Source organism: Zingiber officinale, chromosome 10B (genome assembly GCF_018446385.1).
Source record: "Zingiber officinale cultivar Zhangliang chromosome 10B, Zo_v1.1, whole genome shotgun sequence".
Taxonomy (NCBI): Eukaryota; Viridiplantae; Streptophyta; class Magnoliopsida; order Zingiberales; family Zingiberaceae; genus Zingiber; species Zingiber officinale.
Genome location: NC_056005.1, coordinates 95,934,813 through 95,949,474, shown reverse-complemented (window position 1 = coordinate 95,949,474; position 14,662 = coordinate 95,934,813). Strand labels below are relative to the sequence as shown.

The following is a 14,662-nucleotide window of genomic DNA, read 5'->3' as shown; positions in this document are numbered from 1 at the left end:
GGAGTTCAAATATGGTATCCATTATTTATTTCAGTTTTTTATAGATGTTAATATGTAAAATGGAAGAATCGTCAAAAAGGCTCACATTGGGCCTGATATGAAATCATATCAGGCCTAACGCGGGCCTGATATGAAATCATATCAGGCTTGACATGGGCTTGATATGGAATGATATCAGACCCACGTTGGACCTGATATGATTCTATATCAGACCCAATGTGAGTATTTTTGACGATTCTTCCATTTTACATATTAACATCTATGAAAAAATGAAATAAATAATGGATACCATATTTGAACTCTTTGAAACCTCAGAAATCCATAGGAATTGAAATAGGTGCAATCGAAGCTCTCTATGTCCATCAGTAGATTTTGACCGAAACCCACTTATGGACTTAGAGAGTCTGATTACATTCATTTCAATTCCAGTGGATTTATGAGATTACAAGGAGTTCAAATATGCTATCCATTATTTATTTTGACTTTTCATAAACGTTAATATGTAAAATGGAAGAATCGTTAAAATGACCCACATTGAGATTGATATGAAATCTTATCAGACCCACGTTGGGCCTGATATCATTACATATCAAGGCCACGTCAGGCCTGATATGATTTAATATCAGACCCTCATTGAGCTTGATATGATTCCATATCAGACCCAATGTGAGCCTTTTTGACGATTCTTCCATTTTACATGTTAACATCTATGAAAAGCTAAAATTAATAATGGATATCATATTTGAACTCTTCGAAACCTCATAAATCTATAGAAACTAAAATGAGTGCAATTGGAACTCTCTAGGTCAATCAGTGAGTTTTGACCGAAATCCACTAATGGACCTAGAGAGCTCCGATTACACTCATTTCAGTTCCAGTGGATTTATGAGATTACAAGAAGTTCAAATATGTTATCCATTGTTTATTTTGACTTCTTGAAATGTATTAAAATATTATTAAAAAATTAATTAAATTTATGTAATGTTATTCATATGTTCTGCATGCTTGTAAAAAAGAGAAGAGAGAGAAAAATAGTTGAGAAAAAAAAAACGGTAGAAAAAGTCAGATTGTCAGGAGGGTAAAATGGAAATTACATTTGAAAAGGTGCATCCTTTGATAAATAGTAAAGTAACATACATCGTTTAATAAATTTAAAACTTTAGGTGCATGGGATAAATTGTCGATAAATTATCGTAACCAATTCTTTCTCATAAAAAAAAATTAATATAGTAAAATAGTAACATACCTAAAACCTTAGGTTATAAACAATAAATAATATTTTTAAAATTGATCCTCTAGAAAGTTTATATATTATGAAAAACAAAAAATAATTAATTATGACTTTATAAAATAATAAGACAAAATAGTAACATAGAGTTTAACAAAAGAGCTTTTAGTTATATAACAGATTTATTGTATATATAAAAAAAGTAATACGACAACATAATAGCATAGAGTTTAACAAAAGAACGTTGAATTCTACATTCCCACGTGCTTATCACGTGCGAGCTCAGGATATAAAGCCAAAAGAGAAGCTTTGTTGCTTCATCATCTTCTGCATTCATGGGAATGCTCCCGGCCAAATCCTATCCAACTCTGTGCCACTACCCTTCGTCCTCTCCCTCCCTCTCCAAGCGCCAAAACCCTAATCCCAGATCCCTTCTCCCCCGTATCCCACCTCTGGGTGCCCAATCCCTATTCCTCCTGGAAAATTCTACGCCAAGATTGGTTTTTGGGATGAAGCCTACGACTTTGCCGCTGGAGAAGAGGCGTCTCCTCCACACATGCCGAGATTCCATCGAAAGGGAGGATTTCGAAGCGAGTGTCGAGGAGAAGGAGAAGAATATGGTGGAGAGGACTGCGGATGGCGGTGCGAGTGCCAGTGATTGGATTACCTCCGTTCTGCTCTTTGGGCTGTGGGCAGGGCTCATGTACTATGTCTTCCAGCTCGCGCCCAACCAAACGCCGGTGGGTTTTCTGTGCTCTTCGATTATGGTTGCGGAATTGCATTTGTGACTTGTATTGTTTAATCTGAGCTTCAAAATCTACTGTCTGTCTGCTCGAATCCCTAACTGTGTGTTTGCTTCATGAAATTAAATATAGGAATGGAATAAGATAGGAATAAGTGTTCATTAGTTTGGTTCACGGAATAGAAATAGAATAGAACAGACATGGAATAGACAGAATATATTTTTACAATGATAAAATATTTCGACATGAACTTGTGTGTCAATTTATCACTTTAAGAGCAACAATAACAAAAACAAATGCAATGCAATGCAATGAAATTTATCGCTTTGTTTGTTGAATTTCTGACCAAATCAACTGAAGTATCCAGGTCTTAAGGATACAAAGGACATGCTTTAACAACAACAAATGACTTTATGTACCCTCCATTTTTCTCAGAGAGATCTCTTCTTAAAATTTCAGTACAGGGATATGTATTTCTTGCAAAAGCTATTTTTTCTAAAAGGAGATGATGGTTTTGTGATGAACCGAGTTCTTGTGGCCGTGTGGTGGATGATGGGTCTGTGGCCCCTTGTGTATAGCATGTTGTTGCTTCCTACTGGAAGAAGGTGACATCTGAGCTCAAATCCCTGCTTTGCAATTTCATAACTCTTACCTTTCTCTGTTGGTTGTTGTAGTTGTAGTATTTTGTGAGCATGTATTAAACTATTAAGGTTATTTAAAATGTTTTGCTTCGTATTTGTGTTGACCAATTGCCATGATATATTGTCAAATTGTATGGATTACTGCAATATATATGATAAAATATCCACATACTGCATCTGACAAAGTGAGGTTCAATAGTGGAGACATAGAAGCAGAAATCTTTAGAAGAAAGTATATTTTTCTTTGGTTTACAACTGTTATAGACTTAACGATCATTCTCATCTTATTTATAAGGTAGCTAAATTTACTTTGAGCTGATCAATCGAATTTAAGATAAACTTCAAGATATTTGATGGCGATACAGTGTTAATTGATGAGAGTGTAATTTGGTGAGCTTCAAAGTTTGAGTGGTCAAGGAAATCTTTAGATGCTTTATGATAAGTAGAATATACACTGAATATATGAAAGATAGTTTCAGTAACAAAAGAATAATTGATGGAATAGTTAAGATGAATGGATAAAATATTTGCAAGTAAAAGATATAAATATTTTGAATCTATTATTCAATAATATGAGGATTAGGAGACGCTATTAAAGATGTAATTAAGCTTCTAGAGTAAAAAGGAAACTTTATAAGAGCGCAATAAACCTGTAATGCTTTATGGATCAAAGTGTTAGATTGTTATATAACAATACTTAAATATGAGTAAATAATATTATTTACATTTATTGTATATAGTTCAAACTAAATTATAAAGGATAATATTATATCTAACCGAGCTCAATAAAACCTCAACTTCAATAAAGATTGAGTTTGGTAAGCCTTTTAATGAATAAGCATTAAAAAGACAACCATCCAAAATGAAAACAAGCTCACATTCGTATGCTATTTTTCTCATTTGACATTGTTCTTCATCTTATCATTCAGTTCAAGAAGCAAAGTTCCTGTCTGGCCGTTCCTAGTTGCTTCATTCTTTGTCGGTGCTTATGCTCTGATTCCTTATTTCGTTCTTTGGAAGCCTCCGCCACCAGCTGTTGAAGAAGAGGAGCTCACTAATTGGCCTCTAAACTTTCTAGACTCGAAGGTCACTGCCATGGTAAGGAAAGCTCAACTTCATGCATAGTTCAATTTCTCAATTTTTTTATATTTTAAATAACTCAATTCCATTATCTTTCATTATTCTTTTCTCACTCCTTTTATCAACACATTTAAGAAAGTCTATTTAACCTCGTGATTTGGGCTGACAAGGTTTAGTAGGCCTAGATAAATCGAAAAGAAGATAGGTTATCATCACAAGTTCCTTGATATCAATTCTAGCTGACTTGCTAGAAATCTCTACTTCAAACTATGCACTTATAGATCTAAATTCACTAAAATGCATAATAACTTCCATTACAATCCAAATGATGAAATCTCAGAATAACATAAACTTAGAAAAGACAAAAAAAATTAATAATAATAATAATAATTTGATCCAATGTAAATCAACATTGATGGATAAGATCCAACTCTTAGCTTCTAATACCAAAATAACTCTGAAGAGAAATCTCATTTTTCTACAAGCCTTTTAGTATTTTACAGAGGCCTCCGAATGCACCCCCATAACGTATTTTACTCTATGAAACACTTTATCGGTGAGAAATTCAAGCCTTTAGCAGTTACCATGTAAAACTTGAATACTAACACTGGCACACCAGATTACAATTATTGCAGGTTTGGGTCTGATTGTATATGCCGGTTTAGCTGATGGAGCAGTGTGGATGGAGTTCTACCAATACTGCAGAGAAAGCAAGCTTGTAAGTCTCAGCACAAACTCAATGAACTACTACCATCCTTCTTTTCCTCAAAATGAATCATTCATAGCTGAAGTTTCTTATGACCTTTTTGAAAAACAATTCACCTAATGATAGAATTATATGCATTTATTCAAAATCTTTGTTGCAGATTCATGTCACAGTCATCGACTTCTTATTATGCACCGCCTTCGCGCCATTTTGGGTGTATAATGACACGACTGCTAGGGGATGGTGAGCTCTCGATCCTCCAAAGTGTTTCACATTCATGTCAATAGATTTATAAAATGAATGTTACTATGTTACACGAAAGGAGGAATAGTTTCGTTTGACTGATCAAACACTCTCTTGGTTGCAGGATGAACAAAGGCTCCTGGCTTTTGCCAATTGCGCTGATTCCATTAGTCGGACCGGCATTGTATGTTCTATTGCGCCCTCCTCTGGCAGCACTCCCCATGTTTACCTCTTCCACCAGCACAAAGAGTGACTAACTGCAATCGAGTGTTGCAGTCTCTCGCTCCCTCTCTCGTCGGATTTTGATGTTGCGAATCAGCGTCCAAGTGAGACAAGTTTAGCAAAAGTGAGATCAATAAAGTTTTAAAATGTTCTGGTAAACTGTTTGAACACAAATTTCAAATGCATCCATCCAGTGAATGTAAGTTGTACTCTGGATTTATCGAGTAGGCAAATTAGAGAGAAGGTAGTCTGTCTTAGAATTAATAGGGCGAAACTTGAACATCTTTATTATTAAAAAAAGTTTCATTATTATTTTTGTAACATAATGAATGGGTGAATTTATGGGATTTATTACCTTTTTTACCTACTTTAAAGTCTCTTTTTTTAATGGTTCACATTAACTTTTAAAAAGTACTAAAGTATTAATAACTAAACAATAAGGGTATAATTACAAAAAATGCTTTAAAATTTTAACAATCTTTTTAAAAGGTTTTATTGATTTTAGCTATTTTTTTTTCAAAATTGAATAATTTAGATGATAATTTATAAAAGTAAATTACTTTTCCTACCAAATGACATTTTTACCCCCTCTTCTTTAAAATAATCAGTTATTTTATTTAAACTCCTTAACTTCTTTTGTTTTTTAATTTTGTTTACTTTTTTCTTTACTTTTATTTTTTTAATCAATTTTTTTTAAATTTTCCATATTTTTTTATCTTTTATAAATTTTATTTTCATCTATATTTTTATACTTTTAAATTTTTACAAATAATAATCCTTAAAATCTACTATTTAAAAAAAATAAAAAATTACCAAAGATCGAATCCTCTGTCTCTAATATTATCTATCTCTGTGTCCCACTCGTCGCCTCAGTCCACCGTCAGCGGTGTTGGTGCGGGAAGCATCCGACGATCGAACCTATGTTTTGATTATGTCAAAGGGTTCAAAGTTAAAGTGTTTTGGTTTCTAATATGTTGAACAAGTTTGCAGGAAAGTCCTAAGTGGAATTTAGGCATAAGTCCTAGCTGAGGTTAGGCAAATGGAAAACCCTAGGGGGTGGTAACCCTAGGTCATAGGGGGTGGTAACCCTATGCGGAAAGTCTTGGCAGGTCGGTGGCTTCAGGCAAAAGTCCTAGGGGGTGGTAACCCTAGGTGGAAAGTCCTGGTGTCGCGAACCAGGTGAAAGACTGGACTAGCCGGGAAGCGGATGTCTAGCAGAAAGTCCGGAAGCGTCGAGTGCTGAGCAAAAGTCGAGGATCGCACTGGCAACAGGTAAATCTCCTGAGTGGAGTAGGTGAGGACGCGTTCCCCGTAGAGGGAACAGTAGGCGTCGAGTCGACCTAGGGTTTCCGATTGGAAACCCGAAGTCAGGCTCGGATAGTCCGGAGACTATCATTATCACTTCTATTATGCTTTATGTGCTAACTTTGTGCTGCAGGGTATATTTGGGATTAATGTATCTTGCAGGGACCAAAGTGCAAAGATTAACCTCGGATGAACAGTGTCCAAGGCGCCTCCATGGAGCTTGGAGGCGCCTTGGGTGCAAAAGCTGACAAGGCTGCGAAGCAGGGCTGAAGGCGCCTCGGTTGGCTACGGAGGCGCCTTGGAAGGCGCCTTGGAAGGCGCCTTGAAGACCCATGAAGGCGCCTTCAAGGTGATAAGGCGCAGAATGGTCAGCGCTCATCTGTACGGTGGACTCGGAGCTATGGAGGCGCCTTCGTAGGCTTTCAAGGCGCCTTCGTAGGCTTTCAAGGCGCCTTGGATGCCCTTTATAAGGGGTCTTCGAGCAGCAGTGAAGGACAACGAACTCCAAGCAATCCTTATGCTACAAGCTGCTCTAGAAACACCCAGAAGTGCTGTTACAAGTCCCCGACAACCCGGAGCTTCAGATTCTGCTACTTTATTGTTGTCGGTATAATTTGTTTTAGTTCTTTCAATTGTAATATCTTATTGTACATTTTACGAGCTTATAGTTGTTGCCCACGGAAAGCGATCAAGGATCGTGGGCCTTCGAGTAGGAGTCGCCTTAGGCTCCGAACGAAGTAAAACTCCTTGTGTCCCTCTGTGATTGCATTCGTTATTTCCGCTGCGTATATTTACTTTGATAGTTTTACGATTCCGATACGATCAAAATAGCCACGAGCGCTATTCACCCCCCCTCTAGCGCGTCTCGATCCAACAATTGGTATCAGAGCGGGGTCGCTTCGAATAGGTGAAACCACCATTCAAGCATTTCTTTTGTGGCTTTGTCGTGTTTATAGGATAAAAATAAAACCTTACGCCTTTCGTTTTTTTTCCCTCCAAAATTATTTTCGAAAAATACATTTTCATCCTTTCACGATTTATTAGTATTGATAAAATATTGAATTTGACAAAATTTGAAATAATATTTTTAAATAATTTTTTAATAATATTTTATTATTATTTTATTATTTTTTCTTGAAACTCGTAAATTTCTTTTTCTATCCTTCTACCACACTACTAATCCAGGATTAAGTCCTGGGACAAGTTTTTTTGCTCATTTTTTCGTGCAAGATTCAATGGCTCTCCAAGAAGGCTATAGCACCACTCGACCACCGCTCTTCTCCGGCGAAGACTTCGGCTACTGGAAAGGCCGAATGGAGTCGTACTTACAAACCGAGTTCGATGGTTGGATGATCACCAAGACCGGGCTCGAAATACCAACTGACGGCGCCGTACGAGAAGTGGGACGCGAACCTTATCAAAAGGGTAGAAGCAAACGCAAAAGCAACGTATACACTTCAGTGCGGCTTAACGAATAAGGAGCTGAATCGCGCCGGCCCATTCTCAAGCGCCAGGGAGCTGTGGGAGAATATGATTCAGTTACACGAAGGTACCCAAGTAAGTAAGCATAATTTAATAGACGATTTATTTGAATTAGATGAACAGTATGATACTACTTCGGTCGAGGAAGGTATTACATTGGTTGCAGGTACAAGCAAGACAGAGGAAGCTAGAAAGAAAAAGACGAAGAAAGTGTTAAAGGCAACATGGTCCGAGTCATCAGACGAATCTGAATCCAATGAAGAAGAACAAGCAAGCCTCCTCGCTCTACCAGTACTAGCTAACATTATCGACACCGAGTCCGAGTTCGAGTCCGACTCAGAGACCGAGAGCGAATCAGACACTGAGTCCAAGCGAAGCCACGGATCCGTATCCGTTTCAGAAGGACCCAAAACCACTGTAAGTGCTTTAATGTCTAGTATTAACTTAGATGACTCGCAAAATTTAATTCTATACTTGCTTAAGAAGTTGGCTAAATCCAACGTCCGGGTTAAGTCGCTCCAAAAGGAGGTAACAACCCTTAAGGAAGCGACTGACTCGAGTTCTTTAATTAAGTCAGTTCAAATTGGAAGTTCAACTCAAGTCCAACAACTTGAGGAAGAAAATTCCAATATGAAAGCTCAAATTAGAGAACTCAAGAACACGTTGGAACGGTTCACCTTGGGTTCCAAGAATCTGGATCTGATTCTTGGAAAACAGCGAGCCGTTTACAACAAAGCCGGACTTGGATTTAAGACCAAAACGAAATACAAATCGTATTTATCGCTAGTTAATAGAAATAATAGAAAAATTGTCCAAGCATGGGTGCCAAAATCCAACTTGGTTAATCAAGTTGGAACTGGTCACTATTGGGTCCCCAAAGATCAAGTCTATTATCTTGATAGACCATATCGAGGCTATGATCCAGGGGGGGCTAATAGAAAAACAATATTAAGAACATAATTCAAATTAAAATTCAATTAAAAATTTGAAATCAAATTCGAAATTCGAAATTCTAAATCAAAAATTCTAAATTCTAAATCAAATTCGAAATTCTAAATCAAAAATTCAAATTCAAAATTCAAATTTAATTTAAATTCGAAATTCTAAATTCAAAATTCTAAATCAAAAATTCAAAATTCTAAATCAAATTCGAAATTCTAAATCAAAAATTCGAAATTCTAAATCAAATTCGAAATTCTAAATTCAAAAATAGATGGTGGATCCAAACTAGCTGGCACCTCCAACTGAACTACCCGACAGGGTAACTGAACCTAATTTACCCGAAATGGGTAAAACAAGAGTAGATTACCCGGCAGGGTAATTAAGGATAGTTTAAAAAGGGATGAGTTTAACTTTAACCACAGTACCGGTGAAGTTTTTGGATGATAGTACGTTAGGGAAACTTGGGCATCGCATGTCTAGGAAGATATGGCTTCGACCTGGTGCATTTGGCCAAGTGGAACTGACCGAAGCTACCCTTAAATGGATCCTAACTAGTTAGACCAAGGTTTAGTATTAAGTTCAATGGGTAGGACTATTTGGAAAACCTCGAAGGCGTGGTTACTTTAATGAGTTCCTTGTGACTCACCATAGCCCAGAAGTTTATCCAAAGAATGCTTATTTGTTGAACCCAAAACTAAACCTGAATCTAACACAAAATTAAACCAAACCCTTAAGTTGAACCTCAATTCATCTCACAACAAGTATAGGAGTACCTGATTGAAAATTTAGATCGAGTGAGATGACTAAGGAATTAAAAGTTCAAATTCAAAATTAAATTCGTAATTAATATCATGTTTTTTAATGAAATCAATTTAAAATTTATTTGAAAAATCTTTTCAAAATCATTTCAAAAAATCTTTTAAACTTAATTTCAAAATCATTTTCAAAATCTTTTCAAAATTATTTTTTTAAAAAAAATCTTTTAAACTTAATTTCAAAATTATTAGCAAAATCTTTTCAAAATTATTTAAATTTTTTTTTTTAAACTTAATTTCAAAAATATTTTCAAAATCTTTTCAAAATTATTTAAAAAAAAAATATTTTAAACTTAATTTCAAAATCATTTTCAAAATCTTTTCAAAATTATTTAAAAAAAAATCTTTTAAACTTAATTTCAAAATCATTTTCAAAATCCTTTCAAAATTATTTTAAAAATCTTTTAAAACTTAATTTCAAAATTTATTTGAAAAATCTTTTCAAAATCATTTTAAAAATCTTTTAAACTTAATTTCAAAATCATTTTCAAAATCTTTTCAAAATTATTTTAAAAAATCTTTTAAAACTTAATTTCAAAATTTATTTGAAAAATCTTTTCAAAATCATTTTAAAAATCTTTTAAACTTAATTTCAAAATCATTTTCAAAATTATTTTAAAAAATCTTTTAAACTTAATTTCAAAATCATTTTCAAAATCTTTTCAAAATTATTTTAAAAATCTTTTAAACTTAATTTCAAAATCATTTTCAAAATCTTTTCAAAATTATTTTAAAAATCTTTTAAAACTTAATTTCAAAATTTATTTGAAAAATCTTTTCAAAATCATTTCAAAATCTTTTAAACTTAATTTCAAAATCATTTTCAAAATCTTTTCAAAATTATTTTAAAAAATCTTTTAAACTTAATTTCAAAATCATTTAAAATTATTTCAAAACTTAATTTCAAAATCTTTTCAAAATCATTTTAAAATTATTTCAAAACTAAATTTCAAAATCATTTTTCAAAACTTAATTTCAAAAATCATTTTAAAATATTTTCAAAACTTAATTTCAAAATCTTTTCAAAATCATTTTAAAATTATTTCAAAACTAAATTTCAAAATTATTTTAAAATCCTTTCAAAACTTAATTTCAAAAATCATTTTAAAATCTTTTCAAAACTAAATTTCAAAAATTACTTTAAAAATCTTTTCAAAACTAAATTTCAAAAATCATCTTAAAATCTGTTAAAACTTCATTTCAAAATTATTTGAAATTCAAAACTTATGTTTTATATCAATTGCAAAGACAACTCCATCTCACGCTCACTCATATGCTAAACATGCTTGTTAATCTAGAATGAGTGAGATGGAAAGATAGGAAAATATTTTTTTTACCTCTCATGCTTGGACTCCTGAACTCAAAAATTTATTAAGGCATTAATTAAGGGGGAGTGATTTTGAGTCGGTTTTAAAATTAGTTTTTCTTTAAAATTTTTAACTTGACCTCAAAATTAAAAACTATTTTTACTTATCTTCAAAAATTCAAGTTATTTTTAACTTAACTTTAAAATTAAAATTATTTATGACCTGGCTTTTAAATTACAACTCTTCTAGAATGTTTTCAAAGCTAAGCCTTTATGTAAAACCTCTTTAAGCTAAGTACTTAATCAAGTCTTCTTTAACTAAGCTTAGTTAGATTATACTCTAAACTTAGCTATTTGGCAAGAAGTTTTCTCAAGACAATCATTTTTAAGCTGAATATATAGTTAAGTATTTTCAAATTTAGCTAAGTGTTTTTTAAAGTTTTTTAAAGACAAAAAGGGAATTTAGCTAAGAGTCTCTCAAAGCAATTGTTTTCAAATGCTAAGTTTCGCTGAATATGCTAAATATTTTCCAAAACATTCCCAAAATTTCATCAAAATAATTTTTTAAAAAAAACTAAGTTTTTTTAAGGTTAAATACTTAACAAAACTACTATCTTCATAAGTTTAGCTAAGTCTTTGATAAAAGTATTTTAAAAAGTAAAAATCTTAGTTAAACTGAGTCTTGATCAAATCTTTTCTAAACTCCCTCTTTAAAAACTAAGAATTTAAAGTGTTGTGATATCACAAAAATTTGCTGAGTTACTTGTTAAAGACAAAAATAACCTTATCTTAGCTAAAAGTATCTCTCAAACTAAAGGAAATGGAAATATTAAGATTAAGATTACCTGTACTTTAGGGCTCTGATACCTGATCAACACCAATTAGATAATTTGATTACTATTTAACTTGACTCATGCTTGGACTTAAAGACCAACTGAATAAATAATCTAAATTAAAATTTTAGCTACTCTCTCTCTTCAACAAAAAAACTAACAAGTTCTTTTTCAAAAATAAGTATTATTTTATTCAAAATTAAGCTAAGTCCCTTTTCATTTAAGCTATATTTTCAAAATTCAATGTTTGCAAAAGGCGATTCATAGAGCAAAGAGGGAGAGAGGAAGTTACATAGACTATTTTTCTCTTTTCCTAGGTTTTTTTTTTGATTTATGTCAAAGGGGGAGAGAGAAAAGTTAAGTAAAGAGTAAACTTAAACATAATCAATGGGAAAGCATATAAAGTTTTTTGTTTAAGTTTCTGTACTTACTGTCTTATTTTTTTACTTAACTTTGAACTGTATTGCCATAATCAAAAAGGGGGAGATTGTTGGTGCGGGAAGCATCCGACGATCGAACCTATGTTTTGATTATGTCAAAGGGTTCAAAGTTAAGGTGTTTTGGTTTCTAATATGTTGAACAAGTTTGCAGGAAAGTCCTAAGTGGAACTTAGGCATAAGTCCTAGCTGCGGTTAGGCAAATGGAAAACCCTAGGGGGTGGTAACCCTAGGTCCTAGGGGGTGGTAACCCTAGGTAGAGGAAAACCCTAGGGGGTGGTAACCCTAGGTCATAGGGGGTGGTAACCCTATGCGGAAAGTCTTGGCTGGTCGGTGGCTTCAGGCAAAAGTCCTAGGGGGTGGTAACCCTAGGTGGAAAGTCCTGGTGTCGCGAACCAGGTGAAAGACTGGACTAGCCGGGAAGCGGATGTCCAGCAGAAAGTCCGGAAGCGTCGAGTGCTGAGCAAAAGTCCAGTCGATCTGGAGGATCGCACTGGCAACAGGTAAATCTCCTGAGTGGAGTAGGTGAGGACGCGTTCCCCGTAGAGGGAACAGTAGGCGTCGAGTCGACCTAGGGTTTCCGGTTGGAAACCCGAAGTCAGGCTCGGATAGTCCGGAGACTATCATTATCACTTCTATTATGCTTTATGTGCTAACTTTGTGCTGCAGGGTATATTTGGGATTAATGTATCTTGCAGGGACCAAAGTGCAAAGATTAACCTCGGATGAACAGTGTCCAAGGCGCCTCCATGGAGCTTGGAGGCGCCTTGGGTGCAAAAGCTGACAAGGCTGCGAAGCAGGGCTGAAGGCGCCTCGGTTGGCTACGGAGGCGCCTTGGAAGGCGCCTTGGAAGGCGCCTTGAAGACCCATGAAGGCGCCTTCAAGGTGATAAGGCGCAGAATGGTCAGCGCTCATCTGTACGGTGGACTCGGAGTTATGGAGGCGCCTTCGTAGGCTTTCAAGGCGCCTTGGATGCCCTTTATAAGGGGTCTTCGAGCAGCAGTGAAGGACAACGAACTCCAAGCAATCCTTACGCTACAAGCTGCTCTAGAAACACCCAGAAGTGCTGTTACAAGTCCCCGACAACCCGGAGCTTCAGATTCTGCTACTTTATTGTTGTCGGTATAATTTGTTTTAGTTCTTTCAATTGTAATATCTTATTGTACATTTTACGAGCTTATAGTTGTTGCCAACGGAAAGCGATCAAGGATCGCGGGCCTTCGAGTAGGAGTCGCCTTAGGCTCCGAACGAAGTAAAACTCCTTGTGTCCCTCTGTGATTGCATTCGTTATTTCCGCTGCGTATATTTACTTTGATAGTTTTATGATTCTGATACGATCAAAATAGCCACGAGCGCTATTCACCCCCCCCTCTAGCGCGTCTCGATCCAACAAGCGGTCTCCGACCGTCGTCCTGATCAAAACTATATCATAGGAGAAGGTGAACACATGAGGTCACCATCGACGCGATCGGCGTCGAAATCCGATCGGATCTGAGCAGATTTTCCTCCGCCGTCAATTTGAGTCCCTGTTCAGATTCGGCTGCATCGATGGCGACCTCCTTAGATTCACCTTTCCCCTAGGATATAGTTATGATTGGGACGATGAGCTGGAGGCGACGAGTAGGACACGAAGATAAAAAAAATTTGAGGACAGAGAATTCGACTCTAATTGCTTCCCTCACTACCTGACAGTATCCATCATTTCAAATGATTTTTATATCTCTTTTTTTTTTGTTAATTTAATTTTTTTAAAACAATTTTATTTATGATTTTTTCATCAAATTTTTATATATAGAAAATTTTATTTTAATTTAATCAATTTTGTTTTTATTTTGGTTTAATTTTAAATTTTATATTATTTTTATTAATTTCATATATATATATATATATATATATATATATATATATATATATATAATCTACTATTAAAAAAAAATAAAACTGATAAAAAAAATAATCTTTTGTTTTTTTAACGCTAACTGATAAAAAAATAAAATTCATAAAGGAGTGTAAGAGTAAATTTTAAGTGGAACCGGAAAAGGGAAAGTATGGAAGGGGAAAAGCATGTCTCTTTATAAAATTAAGCAAGATTTAACCGTTTTAACGAGGAATATTTTATATTATTAACGAAGCATTTGACAAAAAAGATTGTGCAGTTTTTATCTTATTACCCTTAAAATACCCGCCGGCTGACGTGGCGTATCTCGGTCGCCGCATGATTCGGTTCCTACTCCGATCAAATTCAAAATCCCGTCGAGCAAATCCTTGGCGGTTTTCGATTCACGCCCGCGATGTGTCGGATTAGGGTTCGTTCTTCCTCCCCTCTGATTCCTGTTTCAGATATCCCCATTTCGGTCTCTGCATCGGTCGCCGCGGCTTCCACGTGGGAGTTCGACGTAGGACGGTTATTTTGATAGATTTCCATGATTCCGAACTCTTCGGGGTTTGCGAGGAGCGACGCTACGCGATTCCCGATGGCATTTTTCCTCCCCTCAGTTCTCAGGAATAGTTCACCTTCTGTGTGACTTCGCATTTTCTCCGCAGTCCGCTCCTAAAGTAGTAAAGTTTCTTCCGGTTGCATCGGACCAGGCGAGGCAAGTTAGGCTCAAAGCTTTTGAACATTTTGATCGTCAAATAGTTAATTTTCATTCTATGCTCCAAAATCTTATTTTTCACCCT

General features: G+C 35.0%; 1 protein-coding gene across 2 annotated transcripts; it reads left to right on the top strand.

Moving 5' to 3' along the window:
- Window positions 1–1,060: 1,060 nt before the first annotated feature.
- On the top strand, window positions 1,061–5,214 carry LOC122030145. 2 transcript variants are annotated; one of them, XM_042589307.1, is made up of 6 exons: window positions 1,061–1,968; window positions 2,431–2,576; window positions 3,542–3,710; window positions 4,312–4,410; window positions 4,559–4,641; window positions 4,766–5,214. In XM_042589307.1, exons 1-6 carry the CDS (start codon window positions 1,564–1,566, stop codon window positions 4,896–4,898), a joined length of 1,035 nt encoding a protein of 344 aa, XP_042445241.1. In that variant the 5' UTR covers window positions 1,061–1,563; the 3' UTR covers window positions 4,899–5,214. The 2 variants fall into 2 exon arrangements, with proteins under 2 accessions (XP_042445241.1, XP_042445242.1); XM_042589308.1 differs by lacking the exon at window positions 2,431–2,576 and having other exon boundaries at window positions 1,712–1,968.
- The last annotated feature ends 9,448 nt before the right edge of the window (window positions 5,215–14,662 follow it).

What these genes read in the sequence shown, in the direction of transcription:
- LOC122030145 (XM_042589307.1), top strand. Translation starts at nt 1,564, where the DNA reads ATGGGAATGCTCCCGGCCAAATCCTATCCAACTCTGTGCCACTACCCT. An exon ending in ACTGCAGAGAAAGCAAGCTT is followed by an intron (nt 4,411 to 4,558) that starts GTAAGTCTCAGC and finishes TCTTTGTTGCAG; the next exon opens with ATTCATGTCACAGTCATCGA. An exon ending in GACACGACTGCTAGGGGATG is followed by an intron (nt 4,642 to 4,765) that starts GTGAGCTCTCGA and finishes TCTTGGTTGCAG; the next exon opens with GATGAACAAAGGCTCCTGGC.